The sequence below is a fragment of the Mustela putorius genome, unplaced genomic scaffold, assembly GCF_011764305.1.
Source record: "Mustela putorius furo isolate JIRA1106 unplaced genomic scaffold, ASM1176430v1.1 tig00003853_pilon_pilon_pilon, whole genome shotgun sequence".
Lineage (NCBI taxonomy): Eukaryota > Metazoa > Chordata > Mammalia > Carnivora > Mustelidae > Mustela > Mustela putorius.
Genome location: NW_025422005.1, coordinates 82941638 through 82964279, shown reverse-complemented (window position 1 = coordinate 82964279; position 22642 = coordinate 82941638). Strand labels below are relative to the sequence as shown.

Below are 22642 nucleotides of genomic sequence, written 5' to 3'. Positions count from 1 at the left end.
TGGGTCTCTCCCATCTGGCCCCCGCCTATCAAGCTCAGGCTTTAACAGTTTAGAGAGCATAGGTCAGTCCCCGGAGCACGCGCTCCCTCTTTCCCTTCCAGCCGCGGGTGGAAGAAAAACAAGCCTCCAGCTTGGGGGATGGGCCGGGCTCCCTTCCCCTCGGCTCCGCGGGGCAGTGCGGAGCGCCGAGAGGCGCGGGGCCGAGCCCGCAGCCCCGCCCCGGGGGTGGGGCCTCCCGACGCCCGCCCCGCCCCCTCGCCGCCGACCCTCCGCTTCCTATTTACTCTGTCGCTACGGCTGGCGGTCACTTCGCTCTCCGACTAGAGCCGGAGGACGCTAGGAGGGTCTGTCACTAGGAGATTTGAGGCTGTGAACACTGCCATGGCCCCCGTGCTTAGCAAGGACGCGGCGGACATCGAGGTACCCACTGCGCGCGGGGTCTCGTGGGGCGGGAGGGGGGCCCAGCGGGCGGGGGCGGGGGAGGGCGCCGGGGTCGCTCGGGAAAGAGGAGGAGACGCGGGAAACTTTGCCTTCGCGGGAGGTCTGGGGGGGCGGGTGGACGGGCAGGGAGCCAGAGCCCTGCGTGGGCAGCGGGGGAGAGAAGTGGAGGGGTCCCGCGACTGGAGGGGGTACCGTTTGGGTTGGGACCTGGGTTTACTTTGGAGGGGATTAAGGAAACCTGTCGTGTCCTGCCCGGAATGGCATGACTTAGAGGCACAAGAGTTCAGTGAGGCGGAGTCTGGAGGATAGGAGCTCCCATTTCCCTTCGAGTCTACCCCGACACTTACCTTTTCCCGCCTCCCACCCCCCCACCCCCGTTTGCGGTTCCTGGCACCTGTCTGCTGCCCCCACCTCAACAGATGAATCCTGAATAATGGCAAAGGTGGAGCGTAGAAATAAAGGAGATCTGTGTGTCAGCTATTCTGGCAGTCCCCGCTGGCCAGTGTTGCTTATGAAATTATTTAACACAGGAATGGAACAAAGTATTGAGAACATGAAAAATGCAGTGCTGTCAGAAAAACAGAAACGAGCTGTATTTTTCTCTCTTTTCAACGTTTTTTGATTCCCTCTTGCACTGTTTCTGTATGTCATCTTTCTTCCTGGGAATAAGGTCCTACCTGGAGTGACATGACCATTTCCTTTAAATTCTCCCTAAGATCTTTATGTATGAAATGAGAAGGATTTAATTATAAACAGTGATTTTAGACCTACTAATCCAGCTCAGCATTTGTGAGCTAAGATAAACTGCTTCTTATTTTTTTGTTGTGTTATAAGCCTTTTTTTTGGTCTCTCCCCTTGCTGATAAAATGTGTGTATGTGTATATGTGTATATTTTCTCTGTTTTTCTAAATGACACAATTTTTCTCTAGTCAGTTCTTTTCAGTGGCTTAAGTAAAAGTTTAAAACCACCTGTTTGCAGAATAGCTGCTTTTGCCACATTTTCCCTCTGTCATTGATTGAAGTAACTTTGTGTTCTCTTTGGGAGATAGTGAGTAGTAGTGTTTTCTCCCCACTCCATTCATTGGTTTGGGAAAAATCCATTTTAATAAAAAGAGTCAAATTACATTGTAGTGATCTGTTTGTTTAATTTATTTGTGGTTTCTTTGGCGGATAGTTTACTATTTCGAAAATATTGATGGATAAGATATATTTGACCCAACATTTATTTAGTGTGTTTAAGGTAAAATATACTTGATTTATGTCATGGTCCTTTTTGGTCCTTACTTTGACTTAACCAAATCCTTTCCTTTCCTTTCTCTTTTCTTTTCTTTCTTTTTCTTTTTTTTTAAACTAGCTAAATAACAAACTTGACAGCATTCAGACAGTACTGATTTTAGGGAATAGAGTGTCAGAGGGCAGGTGGCTTTTGGCTTTTAGAATGGTGTGTAATTTGCTTAACTGATTCCTTTCTCTGTATTTCTCCTGCACTTGTCTTTGAAATCAGTTCTTAACCAGATAACTGTAAGGAAAAGATGCCAGTAAAACATTAAATGAGTGGCTTGGTTTTGTATGTGTTTGAACCAAGACTGTTTGAAAAATCCAAACCCTCTCATTCACCTCAATCTTAATCTAATCTTAATCTAGAAGATTAATCTGTATGATATTACTTATAATCTAGAATGGTGGTATTTAAAGTTTTTCAGCTTTTATGTAGTTCATATATGCAACACATTTTAATCAGTAGTATCTTTCGTTATACATAGTACCTTCCTTTTCTCTCAAAGTAATACCCGTGATTCATGAGCTAGAGTACCATGAGAGAGCGTGAAATTAATCATTAAAATATAATGCAGTGAGGAAAAATGCTTTAAGCCTAAAGGAACACAATCAAGCATAGAGGTCTCAGTTGATCCTATTGATTCACCAAAGTTCATTTTTGTTTGAAGAATCAGAATGAATTATGAAAGCTCAGTTTTCTATTAAATTTGAATGCATACATTGGATTTGCCTTCCTTGAATGAATTCATTAATACCATTGTCTAGAGATTGATCTGTGACCATTGCTCTAGTCTCAAGTACATAGAGTAATCTTAAAAAAAAAAAAAACAGTATGAAACAAAGTACATATTCACTTGATAAATGTGAAAGGAACAGAAGGTGATATTGACAAGCTTCCATAATAGTGATTTAATTTTCCCCATAAACTACCTACATTTAAAATCTCAGGTTTCAGTGAAGCAGCCAAGAAATATCTTTGTTTCTGAGGAAAAAAGTTACTGAGATATACAAAGTTGCTTTGTGTGTTCACACCATAATTTCTAGCCTCAATTACATATTACATCAGGGCTTGAAGGATTGGGAACATGAAAAAAATCAGAACGTCACCAAATCCCAAAACTGGAATATTTCAGGCTGGAAGATAGGCGTAACAATGATGCATTAGTAAGTAAGTAATATATTAGACAATAAAACCTCACTCATGTACTCAAAAATTGTCATTGTAGTAATTGTAGAAGCTGTATGAGAAGCGAAGGTTTGGGGGTTGCTTGGGTGACTCAGTCCGTTAAGCATCTGCCTTTGGCGCAGGTCATGATCCTGGGGTCCTGGGATCTAGTCCTGCATCCAGGCTCCAGCAGGGCTCCCTGCTCAGCTGGGAGTCTGCTTCTCACACTCCCTCTGATCCTGCCCCTTGTCCTGCTCTCCTGTGCACATGCCTGTTTTTTTCTCTCTCAAATGAATAGATAAAAAATCTTAAAACAAAAAATTAAGGTTTTTGCTTTTGTACTTGCTTTTTTGTTTGTTTGTTGGTTTGTTTTTTCTGTTCATTTTTTTCCCCTGACATATTAATGTGATTCAAACCACAGGATCTGGAGTGAAGTGTCTGGGGTTGAGGTCTAATTTAACTCCTTTTAAGCTGTGTGATTCTAGGCAAGTTACTTAGCTTCTCTGAGTCACATTTGCATAATCTGTTAAATAAAATAACAATAGAAAAGACATTGAATGTCACAAATTGATATCTTGTTAGGAAAAAGGACAAATGTTAAACAAATAAGAATATGAAAAAATACCTTGGGAAAATCACTGACCATGAATAATTAGCATTCTAAAGTTCATTAATAGTAGCTATATACTTTAAATGTCATTGTACTTTATGGAATTAGTTTTTGGATAAAGCTGAATTTTGTCTAGGTGATTTGAATAACAGTTCTCCTTGGAAGGTTTCAAAGAATATTGATACCCAATGTTGATCACTTTTCTTGACTTCATCATTAGCTTCATCGTATTTCATTTAGTTTGAATTGATAACCAGTATAATATCAATATCTCCCCATTTAAAATCAAGTAAGAATGATTCTGGAAGAATGGACTGTGTTCAACGTCTTGTTCCTCTCCACCGATGTGGATCATTGAGAATAGACTATGAAAGAATAGTTAAAGAAAAATGTATATAGCCACAGGAGGCTTTTAATTTTTTAAATAACAGTAATTTTGGTAAATATTTACAGCCAAACTAAATTGCTACCTACCACCCTAATGCTTTCCCAATCACAAGTCAAGGTCCATTCCTTGAATTATCAGTTAGCGAGTATTAAAGGGTATAAACTCATTTCACATTTACCCTCAATCAAAAAAGGATTTCAGTCTGTTGTCTACAGAATCACAGTGCATTTCAAGTCAAATAGAAATAGTTTCTGAATTACTTATACTCTGGCTTCCTTTTGAGAAGATAATTAAGAAGTTTTTGTTTATTAAGAAAATAAACTCATAAAATGGTGGATTTGTAAAATGGGAAAATAAAGGAAACAACTTGGAGAAAGTTCATTTTAAGGAGCATTTTGAGAAAAGGGAAGGTATGGGTTATGAATTAATTGGTAGAGATGGAGCAAGGTATTTCAGAGTACCCTTTGTCATAAATGCTTTTGTATCAGGGGGGTAGGGAGGGTGGTGGATCCAAAGGAGAGAATAAAGATTCAACTTTGCAGAAGTTACAGTTACTTATTTAAAATTTTTAATGTTTTTTATTCAGTGTATAAGTGACAGTTTTTTTCTTGTCTCCTTTCTTTTATTGATTGGGCACCACTGATCTATGGGAATGCTATCTTGACTTGCTAAGGCTTTAAAATTTTTTTAAATTTAACTTTTAAGCCTGTTTTATGAGTTTGAGTTGTTAAAAATTGCTTGTCCTCTTTTCTGTGGACCATATTTAAAGTATTTCTCTTTCTAAGGAATTTATCTTGGCAGTAAAAATGTGTCTCATTATGTGATTAGGGAAGTTACTTCATTCCAAATGATAGCTCTTTGCAGTTTTAAGGTACATTTACCTATGTAAGCATGGCCATATGTATATTTTAGTACATTAAAAAAAAAAATCTACCCACCTGCACACTGATTCAGTGACCAATTTTAGAAGTTTAATTAAAAACTGAGATTAATGACTAATGATGAATCTTTCACTAGGGAAATTTTTACATTGGATCTGCTTAATCTTAATCATAGCGGATACTCTTGTCCGATTGCTTAATTGTAAAAATGTGCTGGAATTTGGTAACCTTTTTGACATTCTGGAAGAAAAATTCAGTTTTGGAAGGCTGAACATTTGCAGTAAGGAATTGATAAGTATGTGAAAGACATCTAGGGCCCAAATATTGAGATAATTGGATAATCTTTGAGCAGTGTCTTCCATTAACTATTTGAATACAGCATTTTACCAAACAGGGAACAACTCAAGAACTAAAAGATAGACTTTCCAGTAAGGTAAACTTATCTGGCCACTGTGGGAGAATTTTTAATAAGCATACACTTAAGTTATAAAATTAAAAACACTAAAATTAAAGATAACAAGACTGAAAAAGTTATAAAATAATCTGACAAAGAAAATCTGATACTTGTTATAATCCAGACTTCAGCGTGGTGATAGTGGATATTGAAAAATAGAATTGGTCATTTTTTGTGTTTTTTTTTTTCTTTCTTAGATGTAGGTCTATAATGACAAATATGTGGTAGAAACCTTCAGTCCTTAAAACTGTAAGAAAAATTCTATGTCATTTATACCTAGCCTTAATTCAAAAATAATTAGTAAGGCATTCTAAGATTACAAATTTATCTATAGTCAAAATTTTGATTTTCAAATGTGACATGTTTACCTTCTGAGTTTCATTTGCTCTTAATCCTCTATATCAAAACAGAAGGTATTTTTTGGCCTCAAACATCAATAGTGTGGATGTTCACTGATATCCTGGAACCAATTATACTATTGAGATAACTCTTAATAGGATTATATATTTCCTGTGGTTTATAATTATTACTTCTTCCATTGCTTGACATTAAAATGTTATGCTGGTTGAGGTGAACTCAATGTACTTTTATTTTAGAATGTTCACCACAGATATCTATTTATTGATATTAGGAAGTCAGTAATTTTGTATAAAGTTATTTCTTTTGTATTTCAAAATACAAAAGAACCATGTAGTTCATGGTTTAAAAAGAAAGCATCATATTAAAACAGCCCCAGGTTCTAATCCTGGCTTCTTGGTTTTTGTTTGTTTGTTTTTGTGATTGTGGTCAAGTTCTTTCCTGGACTATCATTTCTTCCTCTGTCAATTAGATTTAAGCTTAATTATGTCATGCAATAGCTATAATGATTAATTAGTGTCCCCTATACAACCAGTGCCTCAGACAGCATGTGTCACATAAAGTGTATGTTTTTTAAATGGCAGTACTTCTTTTAAATATCACTACTGCATGTATCATGTGTATTGTGTAAGCATCATTTGGCTGGAATTTTATTCAACTCCAGAAATTAAGTAGTGGTATCAAAGTCTGTTAAAACATGTAAGGGAGGGCGCTAATGAAGATAAAAAGAATTATGATGAGAGCTCATTACAGATTCAGGAATGCTACAGATATGTTTTATAAGAAGGTTCCTCAATTTTATTTGTCAGTATTACCAATGAGGAGGGGGAGTTTCTGAAATTCAGATTAATTAAAAAGACCCACTTCATTTTCTATTTCTATTTAAAAAATATCTTTAATGCCCTCTGTATTGCTAACCTTCTAATGTAAATGGAGGAAGATTCAAAGGAAGTATGTGGCATAGGTTTTGTTTATACTTGGGATTATCTACATCTAATACACTAGGGAATAAGATTCAAATCCAGGGCTGACCCCCCTGATCCTTACTATTTTACTGCAGTATACATATGGATTCGTTTTTTAGTGTTTTTCTGGGTTGTTTTTGAGACCATGTCAGGACCAGTCCATTGATGAAAGTATTTCTTGGTATTCTCAACTATATTTAGAAGGGTTTAGTATTACCCTTTGCTGAAAAAGTATTTCTGCACAATTATTTAAAACAAAACAAAACAAAATAAAACAACTCAGATATCTCTTCGTACAAACTGGATTAAGCTTATAATTTATCTAAGTATACTTGCTTGAAAGACGTTCCCCCTCCCCAACTTCTCAGCATCCTTGCACATACTGTACGTTCGTGAAAACTTTTTCACCGCCTAGGAAGTAAACAGTTGGAGATCAACCTATTGTGCACCATGAAATGTAAAGTGTGCTTTTTCTGAAAGATGACTCAAGTATTAAACTTTTTTATACTAGGTTATGGTAATTTTATTTCTTTGAGAATTTCAGCTTGGTTGTATAATAGCGTTCTTACTATCCTCTACCTCTATCATAATAATTAAAGAGACAATCTGTGTTCCTACCTCCCAGGTGCTTGGAAATTGATATTATGAGTGCTTATGAATGTCCCCTTGAGGCATTGCTGACTGGGCCACTTTGAAGAAAAATCTCTTCATCAATAATGAAGCCCTGAGGGCCACTTCTCAGGGGACCCACACAAAATTACATGTCAACTCCAGGCCTGATTTATACAGATGGTGCTCATGGATAGAGCCCTGACTGCACTTCCCCTCCTCCCATATCATATTACCCACCACTCTGCTGATCCTCCCCACTCCCCCCACCCCTTACACTTCTCTCTCCAAACTTCATTCCCTAATTTTCAACTTGTTTTGCCCACCCACAACTGACTTGCCTAAGTAGATCTTTTATTTAATCTTTGTGAAATCCTTTGAATGATACTGAAAATCGACTATAGCAGCTTGTTAAAAATTTAAAATGTTAGTATGTCTAATGTAAATGCCGTTTGAAAATCTTCAGCAAAGCAATAGAACAGAATCTGTATTCACTGTATGTTAATTAATGCAAGTATTCTAGGATAGGATAGGGGACAGGCCTGGAAATATGTTTGCTCTACGTGTTGGATCCCTTGCTCTCTGACGTGGAAATCTTCAACCACTGTGAAGTTTGCTGACTTCTCAATGAGTTTGCAATTGATCTGTCTTTTAAGGATGGTTTGTAATAAAATATGGCAATGGTGAAATTGTTTGAAATGTGACCTGCTGAGTGATCCTATTAAGGGAATGCAGACATGGTGTTGTCATAGCTACTCTATTTTACATGTTAGGTGGGATTAAGTATACCATCTGTCCTATTATATGGAATTGGTATACTTACCTGATTTTTAAACTTTCTTCCTGCTTGCCTTCTTTTTCTTTTCCAATCAAACGAATGATTTTTATTTATTTATTTTTTTTAATTTAGATCTCTTCTGGGCACACAGAAAAAGTCCAATCCTTTTATATACAAGGGAGTTCTGTGAGGTGATCTGGAATTCATAAATTCATATTTTGTATCTCTTGGATGATTTTGTCTTTAACTAGAAATTATGATCAGAGATTCTAAAAAGGAGTTGGGAATCTTTTAGTGCTTCTCTAGTGTGTTTGTAGATTGATAACTGTCAGTGAAAGCCAGAATATTAAATCCTTGGGATTCGAGCCCATAGGGGATTCAGGTTACCTTTCTCTGACTCCTTGTATCACAGTGACCTCAAAGCTTTGGGGACTTTCAGATATTCCTACATGACAAATATTGGGGAGTGCTGGAGTAGAATGCTTAAAATTCTCATGCTTCAAAGAAAGCTATTCAGTTCTTCTCACAGATCCCTAGGGTTAAATAAACCATGGCAGCTTTCATAACAAGATGCTTTTGGGGGGGAAGGTTAACTTTTATACATTTTTTTTTCATTCTTCTGATTTAATTTTTAAAGTTGTTTTTCATGATCATTACAGGAAAAAAAAAATGCCAAAAGTGAAAAGTAGACCCCAAATGTACATAGTCACACCACCCAAAACAGCCTTGCTAAATAATTTAGTGTTTTTCTTTCCTATGCATAAGGAATAGTTTTTTCCTATTTTCCCTAAACTAAAGAACTATTTTTCCTAAACAGTTTTTATCAGATTGAGTTTTATATTTGCTTCCTTCTCCAATCAGAACTATTTCCCCTGATTCATACTACTTTTAAAATAGTTTTAAATAGCACTGTGAGATTCCATGGCATGAAGATACCAAAACTTATTCAGAACTCTCCTTTATGATCAGAAATTTACTTTGTTTTAGTTGTTTATAATAATGCTTCAGTATTTCTTAAGACATTTTGCTTAAGATACATTGGAAAGGGTTAGCTTCATTGATATATAGTGCATAGTGCATTTCAGTTTGCCTTTTCCATCTACCTACATGATGCAAATGAATTAAGTGTTTTTAAAAAAAGTGTTTTTAAAAGGACAAAAGGGTCTATTATTGGGTGCAAAGACAGGACAAAATGCATTTGGAACCAATAACTCATTTGCTGCATCCCCCCATCACTTTCAAGGTTACAGAACACACAGGCTTCTAAATACACTTTCCTTTGATGTGGGTGTGAGTGACTTCATTTGGACTCAGTGCTTATTTGATGCTTCATTCTAGATTATGGCTTGACTGCCTGACTTTTCCGTATTTTTTTCTTCCGAGGAGAACAGGAAGAGTAAAGCTGGGTTTCAGGTTGTTATTTTAAGTGGATAAATCTCAGGTTTTTATCTTCAGTGAATAAATATAACAACTGCAAATGTTCCAGTGTGTGAACAAAATAGAAGCTTTATATTGTACCTGCCACCTCCCTCTCCTTAAGCCTCTCTAGCAGACCAGATTTTCGAAGGATTCTTTTACCCTAGGCCTTTGTATTAGACATATAATGTGGGGTGTGTGTGTGTGTGTGTGTGTGTCCATGCACGATTTCTTTTTCTTTTTCTTTTCTTTATGTACTCAAGAAGAGAAAGAAAATGTTGACTGGCTTAATTTGGATTTGTTTGGTTAATTTGAACATGTTTTCCACATTTTAAAATAATTTGGGTTTTCTTTTTAAAAAAATTTACTTTAATAGGATTTTAGTGTAAGAATAAAATTAAAGAAAAATAAAAATAAGTACAAATAAGAAAAATATAACCATCTCTGAACAAAGTGACTTTAGACGGAACACACTTCAACTAATAAAAGCCATGTATGAAAAACCCTCAGTTAGCATCACAGTCAGTGGTGAAGAATTGAAAGCTTTCCTTTAAAATGAGGAACACGTCAAAGATGACTCCCTCTTACCACTTTTATTTAACATAGTACTGGAAGTCCTACCTGCAGCAACCAGATGGAAAAAAAGAAAAGGTACCAAATTGGTAAGTAAGAAGTAAAACTGTTATTATATGCAGATGACATGATACTAAATATAGAAAGCCCAGAAAACTCTTAGAATAAATTCATCTAGTGAAGGTGCAGGATACATAATTAATACACTGAAATCTGTTATGTTTCAATATACTAATAATGAAGTAGCAGAAGGAGAAATTAAGAAAACAATCCCATAAAAAAGAATAAAATGCCTAGAATTAAATTTAACGAAAGAGATGAATGATCTACATTCTGAAAGCTGTAAGACACTGATGAAAGAAATTGAAGATGGCACAAATAAGTAGACCATGCTCATGGTTTGGAAGAATTAATATTGTTAAGATGTTTATATTACCCAAAGCAATCTACAGATTCAGTATAATCTCTATCAAGATACCAGTAATATTTTTCACAGAACTTGAACAAATAATCATAAAATTTGTATGGAACCACAAAATGTCCTGAAGCAATTTTGAGAAAAAGGAAAAATAAAGCTGGAGGTATCACAATTCTAGGTTTCAAGCTCTACTACATAGCTATAATAATCAAAACAGTTTGACATAAAAATAGACACATAGATCAAACAAAGAGAATAGGGAGCCCAGAAATAAACCCCATTTATATGTTCAACTAATCTATGACAAAAAGAGGCAAGAATACAAAATGGGGATAAGATAGTGTCTCCAATAAATCGTGATGATAAAACTGGACTCAATATGTAGAAGAATGAAACTGGACCACTTTCCATCACCATACAGAATAATAAACTCAAAATGGATTATAGATCTAAATACAGGAACTGAAACCCTAAAATTCTTTTTTTTTTTGTAAAGATTTTATGTATTTGAGAGAACATGAGAGAGAGTGAAAGAGAGAGAATGAGTGAGCTCGAGTCAGGATAAGGGCAGAGAGAGAGAGGCAGAAGCAACCTTTCTGCTGAACAGGGAGCTTGACACAGGATCTTGATCCCAGGACCTTGGGATCATGACCTGGAAGGCAGATGCCTAACCGACTGAGCCACCCAGGCAATCCTTAAAACCATAAAATTCTTAAAAGAAAACATAGGCAGTAATCACTTGGGCATTGGCCTTAGCAATATTTTTGTGGATCTGTCTCTTCGATAAAGGGAAATAAAAGTAAAAATAAGCAATTGGGGACTACATTAAACTAAAAAAAAAAAAAAAAGCTTTTGCACAGCAAAGGAAACCATTAACAAGATGAGAAAACAAGCTACTGATAGAAGAAGATATTTGCAAATGATATATTCAATAGGAGGTTAATATCCAGAATATATAAAGAACTCATATAACTGAAGACCAAAAATACAAATAATCAATTTAAAAATGGGCAGATGCAACTGGATAGCTTAGTGAGTTGAGCATCCAACTCTTGATTTTAGCTCAGGTCATGATCTTGGGGTCCTGGGATTGAGCCTCAGGTCAGAGTCTGTGCTTAGTAGGGAGTCTGTTTGAAGATTCCCTCTGCTCCTCCTTCTGCTTACACATGTACGCATGTGTGTGTGTCTTTCTCTCTCTAAGGTAGATAAATCTTCAATAAAAATAAAAATGGGCAGAGGACCTAAATATTCATTTCCCCAGAGAAGACATACAGATGGCCAACAGTTAGATGAAAAGATACTCAGTATTACTAATCATCAGGAAAATGCAAGTCAAAGCTACATTGAGCTATCAGAAAAACTTGAATAACTCACGTCAGTCAGAGTATCTAGTGTCAAAAAGACAAAAAATAAGTGTTGGTGAGAATGTGGAGAAAAGGGAACCCATGTGTGCTGTTGGTGGTAAATTGGTACAGCCTCAAAAAATTAAAAATAGAAATCTTGTGTGGTTCAGTAAGTCCACTTTGAGAATTTATCCAAAGAAAATGAAAACACTAACATGAAAGTATATATGCATCCCTATGTTCACTGCAGCATTAATTATAATAGCCAAAACATAGAAGCAGTCTAAGTGTCTATCAACAGTTGAATGGATCAAGAAGTGGTATATATACATACAATAGAATACTACTTAGTTGTACAAAATAATTAAATCTTGCCATTTGCAACTTCATGGATAGACTTAGTGGGCATTATGCTAAGTGAATAAGTCAGACTGAAAAATACAAATACCATTTGACTTCACTTATATGTGGATTCAAGAAGACAAGACAAATGAACAAAAACCAGAAATAGACCCATAAATAGAGCAAACTAGTGGCTGCAGGGGCCCAGAGAATAGGGGATAGGCATAATAGGTGAAGGAGATTAAGAGGTACAAACTTCCAATTATAAAATCAATTAGTCATAAGGAGGAAAAAAGTACAGACTAGGGAATATAGTCACTAATATTGTAATAAACTTGTATGATGACAAATGGTAAATACACTTATGGTGAGAATTTCATAATGTACATAACTGTTGAATCACTATGCTGTACATCTGAAACTCATGGTACTGTAAGTCAGTTAAACTTCAATAATAAATGAAGTACACATATGTACAAAAGAAAAGTAGAAATAAAACAGATTTTAAGAAAATTAGATGCTAATTAATTATAAAATCACAACAAAATCAATACTCCTTTGGAAACATATAAACCACTAAAATTAACTTCAGGTAAATTCAAAATTAGCAATGGACTAGTAGGCTTGTTCTATTACAGTATTTATTATAATATAATATGTAATGGAGCATTACTATTTATTGTATTTAAAATGGACTTGTAGCACAGATTGGTTAAGAATGTAGATTCTGGAATTAAAGTGTTAATGTTCATTGTATCCTAGTTGTGCCACATTTTCGTTTTTGACATTGGCAAGTAACTTAACTTTCCGTGTTTTAATTTCCTCATCTGTCCAGTGGAGACAGTGATAGTACCTCTATCATGGGATAGTTGTATGGTTGAAGGAAATACTACATATTCATCATTTTTAATAGTGTCAACATATAGCAAATACACAGTTAACATTAAATATTAAAATACTGATGCTGGGTGAACTGGGGAGACCCCTAGCCCTGAGGCCTTGATCTAGTCTATCCCAAAGATGTCCCTGAATGCTATCTCCTCATGAGAATTCAAGGACAGACATAACACTGAATGAGAGACACATGTGGGGAAAGCATTAAGCGAGAAGTATGCTATCAAGATGTGAGAACATGCAGTGGAGTGAGAGAGAGCTGTGGGCCCAGAGGTTTGGGTTTCATTTTTTATTGATGGTTGTTAACAAGGGTGTGGAATATTCATTTTTTGGGGTGGGGATTTCCTGGAAGCAGGGTTTAGCCTTTCCTTCCTTATTTTGCTTGGCTTTCTGTCCTGCTTTGTCAGCCATCTTGGGCCTGTCCACTTTGATCCAGTTTCTTGTGACTTTGTTTTGGAGTGCTGCCAGGATAGGCCTCTGACTTTCCCAATAGCTGGCCATGACTTTTTGTGGGCCTCCAGGCATCATGTTAGAGTCTAACTAACTGCCTCTAATACTGATAATGGCTACCGATTGTCTTTTTGACTCCAGTGACCTATGACTTTGATAATGAGGTTTTAATCTTTTAAATACAAAAATTTATTTTTTTCTTTTATGTATTAAGAAATATTATTAATTTCTTACTATGTGCTAGAAACTAGTCCAGAGTTTTGGAAGCATACCTGCAATCAAGATAGAAAAGATTTCTGTTCTCAGTAAAATTGCAATGCAGTATGAAAATAAAGGACAGTAAAAATTTCAAAGTGTATCATAATTACAGATAGTATCATGAAATTTTGTAAAAGTAAATCACAATAATATCATGCAGAATGACTGGTGGGGCCTCTTTTATTTGGGATAGTCAGAGAAGGCCTCCTTGTGGAGGTGACACTTCAACTTAAACCTTAAACTTAGGAGAAGGAGTCTGCCGTGGCTTTTGAGGAACAAAGAAAGAAAATTAAAGAGACTGGACTAGACTTAATCTGAGGGTCAAAAAGAAATAACAGGTGTATGAGATAAAGGTGTTGTATTTAATGAAAATCCCTAATAGATACCAAAGTAAAGAAATTAAATAGGCCACTGGAAATGAGTATCTGAAGGTTAGTAAAGAAATCCTATTTAGAGATGGAGAGTGGGGGATTATTGATACAAAAATGGTGCTTAAAATCCTGGGACTGAGTAAAATCACTTAGAGACAGTGTAGCTAGACAAAAAGTTGGTGATTTAGGCATTTAGAAGAAGAAAAAGTAGCTAGGAGTCTGTGGTATTACAGAATACAAAGGAGGAGGAAGATGGTGGTATTGTCAATTCTTTATTGCTGTTGAGAGGGAAGAGGAGGGCGTGAAAGTTCTCTTGTAATTTGGTGGTATGGAGAAATTGTGAATTTAATAATAGCTATTGGAAAAAGAAGTCCAGTTGGAACAGATTGAGAAGGGAACAGGAGGTAAAAAAGTGAAATAGTGATACTAGAAAACTAGTTCAGCTCCACAGTGGAACACAGAAAGTGGGACGTAGCTGGAGTGGGAGAATAGAGCATGCACATATGCTAATGAAAGAGATCCAATAGAAGGAGACACCATTGTTAAAAGACACAGAAGTGGTAATTATTTGTATAAAGGGATTCTTTTGGTATTTGTATAAAGGGATTCTTTTGGTGAGATGGAATAGGATTGATAAATTTAAGCATTAAGAGTCAGATGAATGGCAGAGAGGTGCCAAAGTGGGTGTTCCCATCTGATGGTTTTTAGTTTCTCAATAAGAGTGTGAGGCAAGGGGCGCCTGGGTGGCTCAGTTGGTTGGATGACTGCCTTCGGCTCAGGTCATGATCTCAGGGTCCTGGGATCGAGTCCCGCATCGGGCTCTCTGCTCAGCAGGGAGCCTGCTTCCCTCTCTCTCTCTCTGCCTGCCTCTCTGACTACTTGTGATTTCTCTCTGTCAAATAAATAAATAAAATCTTTAAAAAAAAAAAAAAGAGTGTGAGGCAAAATCATTAACTAAGGGTAAGAGGAAAACAACATGTAAATTTGAAAAATAGATGAAAGTATGAATAAACTTTCTGGAAAGTGGAAGTATAAAATAATAAGGAACTATAGTAAGATTATTAGGCATTGTGTATTTTCCATTTGAAATTTGTTAAGAATTTAGCATGAATTTGATTGTGAGTTCTTCCAGCCATTTTTAATTGCTTGGGTTCAGACAAAGAGTAATTAATTTAGTTAAGATTTGCCCGGATAATTATGTCGGTGTGAGAGAGGGGAAGAAAATTAAGGGTGTCAGGAAGAATTCATAGTGGTGAATCATGGAATCTAATGTGATGGAATTCACAATAGTAGGGAAAAATGAATCGTGAGAATACCAGAGGTGATGTGCTCAATGGGATGGTGGTCTTAATAAGAATTGTTGGAAGGTATAAGAGTATGAAAGTGGAAGTAGAGATTAGAATGGTGTGTTTGAAATAAAGCTTTTGGAGATGGTGTGATAATTAGTGATAAAAAGGTCAAGAACATAACCAAGGGGGAATGTGCCTTTGGTGATATGCAAGGAAAAATCAATTGGTGGTGAGATCTTAGAGTAAGGGGCAGATGCTGGATGATTCAAGTGACTGTTGAAACTAAGACTGCTATAAGAGTGGTGGGGTGTGAAAGAGAACTTGATTTAAATTCTCACTGCATTTGGACAGGGTGCTGGGGTGAACAAGGAGTTGGTAGATGACAGAAGAACAGATATAAGGAGTAGAACACAGAGGAAAGATGATGTGAAGATACCTGAGGAAAGACAGCCATGTGGTGAGAGGCAGAGCTTGGAGTAATGTATCTGCAAGCCAAGGAATGACGGATTGCCAGAAGACAATGGAACCTTGAAGTGACAATGAAGGGGTCTACCCTGTAGGTTTCAGGGGGCATATGGCTAAGTTGACACCTTGATTTCATACTTGTATCTTCCAAAACTGGAAGATAATAAATTCTTGTTGTTTTAAAGGGCACTTAATTTGTGTTTTTTTGGTTTTTGTTTTTTTGTTTGTTTGTTTTTATGGTTGCCCTAACATGCAGATAAATACAAATTTTGTTTTAAAGGTTTATTTCTTTTAGAGAGAAAGAGACCATGAAGGGGAAGAGTGGGACAGAGAGAGGGGTGGAGAGAATCAGACTCCTGGCTGAGCAGGGGGGCCCATGAGGCTTAATACCAGGACCTCAAAGTCATGACCTGAACTGAAACCAAGAGTCAGATGCTTAACCAACTCAGCCACAGGCACCCCTGCAAATAAATACAGTTTTCATATGAATTGCCAAGAAGCTGGGATATTTATGGAAGAAAGAAAGGGATGGAGGGAAGATACTTTAGATGTAAGGGTAGTGAGGCTGGTGATATTTGTAAGGGAAAAGATCTTTATTGCATTCAAATTCATAATTTAAGAAAGCAATTAAGGTTAAATGTCGTATTATAAAGAGTTCTAAATATGCTGTTAGAGTCCTAATTGTGCCACTTTTTACCTTTGTGGACTAAAGCTAATTTCCCTATCTATCAAATGGAGATCTTGACTTTTCCTAACTACCTTGTAGTGTTTTGTTTATAACAAATGAATTAAGAATAAATGCAAGTGCAGGCTGCTATTAATCATAATGTTGTTTGACTTATAGACATGCACAATTCATGTATGAGAGGAAAAGATGTTTATTTATCAAATATGGCAACGAACCACATACATAACTTTTAAAATCCCATTAAATAAATAAATATTTTTTCACCAAATCTTAAGTTACCAACAAAGTATACCTTCATTCAATTTTGTAAGTAATTATTAAGTACCTGCTATATCTTCTGCCCTACATTAAGTACTTGTGGGGACTGGCTAGAAAGATAAATGTGTCTCTCCTAAATGAGCTTATGATACCAGAATGGAAGATGAGGCAAATTCACAAATAACTATAAATCAAGATAGAAAGTAAAAAGTGCTTTGGGGTGATGGTCCAGAGTTATGGTGTTAGAATTAAAGTCTGCATGTTATAAATTCACATTCATACAACTTAATCATTTATTTTTACATTCTCTGATGTTGTTTAATAAATGATAATAAAGAAATTTGTGTAACTTTTGTTGCAATCTCCTCCCATCTTCACTCTGATCTCCAGTAATTCAAGGACCAAAACAAAGAGTTAGGTGTCTATTTTCAGAGACAGGGCGTAAAGGGCTGCCCTGACTGATACAGGTCAAGTGTAAGACAGGTGTAAATATAGGAGCTGGCAGAGTTAGATTAAAAAGGGATGAATATGGGTCTGTGCACTTACATTTTTTTTTCCTTGTTGCTTTACTTATGAACATGTTTCCAGTCTTACAAAGATGCATTATTTTCAGAAATATTGAAACCAAGAGCGTAGAAAGGTTAAATGGTTTGATTAAAGTCAGTAGTGAATTGGAAACTAAAACCCATGAATATAAGCTCAATTTTACATTGCTGTTTATTCACACATTAAAATACATGACAAGAAAATGAAGAATCAAAGAAGTATAGGAATGGGAAGTCCTTCAAATGTTATTTCATTTCTGTACTCCCCCTAGTAGGTATTCAGAAAATTTCTCAATAAGTTATTTTATAATGGGTTCTTCAAGGAGTCCTTCACTTGTATAAATGAAGCAAGGTGTGAATGACTTCTAATCCACAAACCAGATGGTTGTAGGGGAGGGAGCTGATGAAATATCATCAATCACTTCTCAATATGATGTTGACTGACCAGTTTTGCCCTTTTCCAGGTTACTTTGACCTCTGACAGGACAGATTATTTGTTGGGGAAATTAGGAAAAAGAAATAGGCACAGTGGACTAGAAGGCTGGAGTTGGTTTGGAGAAAAAGAAAAAAAATATATATATATATATTTTCTTCTTCTATAGTTCCTCTATATTTGGGTATGTGTGATAAAACTTTGGTTCACTGGAATCCTAGACTGAAAGACTTTTTTTTTTTTTTTGAATTCTACTTTATAACAATAATAATGTCACTGTAAAGACAACCAGTTTATATTTGAGGATTAAAAAATGTAATTAAAAGTTGTATCTATGGCTAATTTATATTAGCTTAACCTTTGCCTCTTTTGGATCTTTAGTACTGTGCAATTTTGAATTAATTATGGTATACGGTGAGTATTTAGAGGTACACATTGTGTAATCATAATTTGCAGTACTATGTTCAACATAAAGCAGTTTAGTTCTCTATCTGAAAATTAAATAAGAGAATTTATATAATTATTTAATTTGATAGTTTAAAAATAGTATACCTGCATAATAACTGTGGCTTAAAAATATAGTGTTTGATGTTTGATAACTCGTTTTTTTGAGTCCATTTTTCTGGGGAAATTTAACTACATTAACTGGTCATGAGAGTTCTTATGCTATTACTCAGGCTCACCAGTGCCTTTTAATATCCATGGAAACTACTTTAGATTGATATGGAGTTTTGAGTTCCTTCCATTATTAAGGTGGTATTGGTGCAACATTATGATTTACTTACTGCCCAGTGAATCTTGTGGATAATCTCTGAATTATCCCATTGTTTTAGTAATGACATCTTTAAGTGTTATTTAACTTTTATCAGGATAATGAATACACACACACAAAACTTAAAAAAATAAATTAAGAAGAACTTTTAAAGAAAAGCAAGGTACCTTTTACTATTCTTACCAGTGACATACTGGTAAGCAACAATTAGGGGTGGGGGAAAAGGGAGTGAAGAGGAAGCCTTGATTTGTAGTATTTGTTGATTATCATGGGGTAAATACCTCTTCTGTGGCAGATTTTATTTATTTATTTATTTATTTGTTTGTTTGTTTAAAAGGTTTTATTTATTTATTTGACAGAGGGAGAGATCACAAGTAGGCAGAGAGGCAGGCAGAGAAAGAGGGAGAAGCAGGCTCCTGCTTAGCAGAGATGTAGGGCTCGATCCCAGGACTCTGATGTAGGGTTCGATCCCAGGACCCTGAGATTATGACCTGAGCAGAAGGCAGAGGCCTAACCCACTGAACCACCCAGGTGCTCCCTGTGGCAGATTTTAAGCCCTAAAAATGTGGAGTTTGGAAGAGGTTAACTATAAGTTTTCTAGATGCCATTGGAGCTGGGTCTAGCACACCATTGACTTTTCTGTACCCCTTCCCATCTTCTCCCAGCTCTCTTTTTAGAGGCAACACTTTTAGCTGTTTCTGTTTTGAATTCCCCTGCAAGTATGATTCCAATTTGTATTTATCAGATTTTTGGATATTTTCCTTTTTGTGTTTGGCCATTTGCCTAGCAGTTTTGGAAAAAGTACATTTTTTTAAAAGGCCACTTGAAGTTTAAGATTTAAAACACTAGATATTTGGATATCTGCGTTCCTCTACTATAATTTAAATGACCAAATAACAAATGGGCTTAAAAATGAAAAACAATGAATTATAAAATAATACCAAAAAAAGTTTTCCGAGGAATAATTTTAGAAAATGTTATTGATCTTAAACATATTGCTACGTTAATAAAAGGATTAATAAACACAAGATATTTCCACAGCCTTGCCTATGTTATTGTTTTGCTACATTAATATATTTTGCCTGTTTCAAGATTCTGGTTGTAACAGAAGAATGGTGTAAGAAACACCATTTAGATTCCTTTTCAAGGTTATCAGATGCTTCCTGTAGTTCCATAAGGCGTATTTTTAGGATGGTTAAATTTCACTTTAATTAAAACTCTTTTTTTTTTAATATAATTTTTTATTTTTTATAAACATATATTTTTATCCCCAGGGGTACAGGTCTGTGAATCACCAGGTTTACACACTCTTTTTTTACTCTTTCCAATAAAAATGTTATGTTCATTGTAACAAATTTTAAGGTAAAATAAATCTAAAATACTACTTTTTTTTGATGTTGTTAAACAAACTGTAGCTAGTTCTTTGAGTTATTTCACTTCATAGTAAATACTGCAGGAGAATTGTTAATCATGTAGCCTTTGCTTCCTTAAATGTTGTAAGTGTGTAAATGGCACATATGTTGCTCAAAATCAATCCTGTTAAGTAATTATGTGGCAAACTTGTTAATTTCCATCACAGAAAGTCTTCCATTAAGTCAAATTATCTTCTATGCCAACACAATAACCTTAATTACCACCTAATATCTATCATCCTTGAGAAAAATGTTTGTACCCCTGAAGAAGTTTAAGTGCCCACAAGGCTTATACAAAGTATGGACCTATATAGTGATGGGAAGTGCTTTTTATCAAACACCTGGAAGTTATTACAGTTATTTAGATAGAAATAGGGAATAATAGCTAATTATTTCCTAGTGGTGTGCCCTATTTAAGGAAAAGTCTTGAAAGGTAAATTGTTCTATTTATTATGCTCCTTTTACAAAATATTCTGTGAATAAAATAATAAATCTCTCTAGGAGCTAAATGCTACTAATTTGATGAAATTATTACTCATTGCACAGCAATGTAACTCTGCTTAAAATTTATTTTCTTTCTTTTTTTAAAAGATTTTATTTATTCATTTGACAGAGAGAGATAACAAGTAGACAGAGAGAGGGGGGAAGCAGACTCCCTCCTGAGCAGAGACCGCCCCATCCCCCACCATGTGGGGCTTGATCCCAGGATCCTGAGATCATGACCTGAGCTGAAGGCAGAGGCTTAACCCACTGAGCCACTCTGGTACCCTTAAAATTTATTTTCAGTATGAATCTGTAAAATGACAGCTGAAGAATAAGAAGCTTTGTATCGAAAGTTATAGTGATAATTTACTCATCTTGAGATGAGTTTTTCAGTGCAATGGAAAACTTTTAATGCTTAAAGAATTATTTTAAATATAGGGATCATATAATCTTTCCTGTGGAAACGAGAGAAATCTAGCTTTATCCAGTAAATCTAAAACACTGAACTTCTGACCTATTATGCCTCCCTCTCTGGTCTTGGTATTTATACATCTCCTGGTTCTTGCTCCATTTCTATTTTTAGATATGGTTTCCAATACGAAGTAGGGTCAGAAGTGATGTAAAATAGTGGACAATTCAAAATATTTGGGAGAACTTTTATAGTAGTATTTTGTATGAGAGCGGTAAGGTAATGGAGTCAGGAGACTTTGTCCCGATCTTTACTGTCTTTTATTTATGTTGTCCTTTCACTGTATGAGGTCCATCCATAAAAGGTTCTACTGTCCTAAGGAGGTGCAGTTCAATTCATTGCAAGCGTCCTTTATATTATGCCTCATACAAGCTACTGAAGATACTGCGATGAGTCATAGCCCGTCATTATACTCAATGAGCTCAAAGTCTAGTGGGACAGTCAGGAACATAAAGAGAAAATTTTAGACTGTGTAGATTTCATTTGCAATACATGATCTAATAATGTATGTAAAAACATTTTGTACATTTTAAGTGTCAGGCATGTAATTTCTATTAAAATGGAAGTAGTGTTATTTGGCATTTCTGAGTTGTAAACTGTGTTTTTTTGTACCAGAGCATCTGTGATTTCTTCATAATTAGGGGAAAATCTTAGCTTTTCAGATAACATGTCTGGACTTAATTCAAATCCAACAATTGAAACAGGGTATATTTCACTGTCAATTTTTTTTTAGTGTATATATCATTTGCAAATGACATCAGTATTTAAGTGATATGCCAAAAAGAATTGAACATTTTTTTCCTAAGCTAGTTCTCAATCCCAACTTTTTATTTTCTGTGATTACCAATTATAGTCATCAGTGTTTCTTGTAATCACCAAATTGTTGACAAGGGAGGTCCATTTATTTTTCTGTATCTTTACAACCTATATTTATTGTCATCAAGTCCTTAGAGCTTCCTTGACAATATTTCTAAGATTTGCTTATTTTTCTTCATTTAAATCAGCAACACATAACCAATGTGTATCAGACAGATTGTTAGATGCTATGGCTAATAGATGATAGATTTGTCTTTAAGGCTGACTCAGTTCAGGTCTTGTTTACACTGTATCTCCCAAATGCAAAACTGATTTCAGTATTTACAATGAATATACAGCAGTCCTTGAGTCATATACATTAAAATAAATATGAAGCTATTATTATTGCTGCCCATGGAAGAAGAATAGAGTAGTGACTAACAGTATAAAACCTGAAGCCAACAAATGTGCATTAGAATCTGTCCCTTCTTCAATCTTCTCATGATTTTGTTTTGTCTGTATACTGGCAGTAATAATACTAATGACATCATAGGGTTATTGTGATGGTCAACCTGAAAAACACCGAGAAGAGTGTTTTGCATACTGGAAGCCCTTATTCAACATCAGCTATTATAAACAGGCATCCAGTAAAAGAACATTAGAAAAAATGTCTAAATATTTTTGTATTTTTTTTTGAATGAGAGATATTATACAGTTTTGAGAAAAAGAAGTTAAACTGTCTTCTTGTTTGGAATATGTATAAGGCTGAGAACAAATCCTGAAATTAAGTCCAAGAATATTGATAGAGATGGGTATATCTTGAGAGCACAGAAGTGTGTTATCTAGGACAGCCCAGTAGAAGGGGCTATACACAGTTTTTTGGTAGTGTGGATTGAAGGAAGGGAGTTGTGTACAGAGGGTAGTTATGGAAAGTTTCTAGAAAATAGTTTATAAAGGAACATGGGGTAAATTTTTATTCACATCATTGTGCCACATTGTAAAAAATTCATGTCAGTTAAAGTGCAGAAAGCTATTAGCAGTC

General features: G+C 35.5%; 1 protein-coding gene across 3 annotated transcripts in view; it reads left to right on the top strand.

Moving 5' to 3' along the window:
- The first annotated feature begins 242 nt into the window (after nt 1–242).
- The window catches only part of DPYD (dihydropyrimidine dehydrogenase), an 836293-nt gene continuing 813893 nt past the window's right edge, over nt 243–22642 (top strand). Inside the window, exon 1 of one of the 3 annotated variants that reach the window (XM_045064891.1) lies at nt 243–420. In XM_045064891.1, coding sequence (XP_044920826.1) covers nt 382–420 — 39 coding nt within the window. In that variant the 5' untranslated portion in view covers nt 243–381. The remainder of the gene's footprint in view (nt 421–22642) is intronic. The other 2 variants (XM_045064890.1, XM_045064888.1) reach the window with 2 other exon arrangements.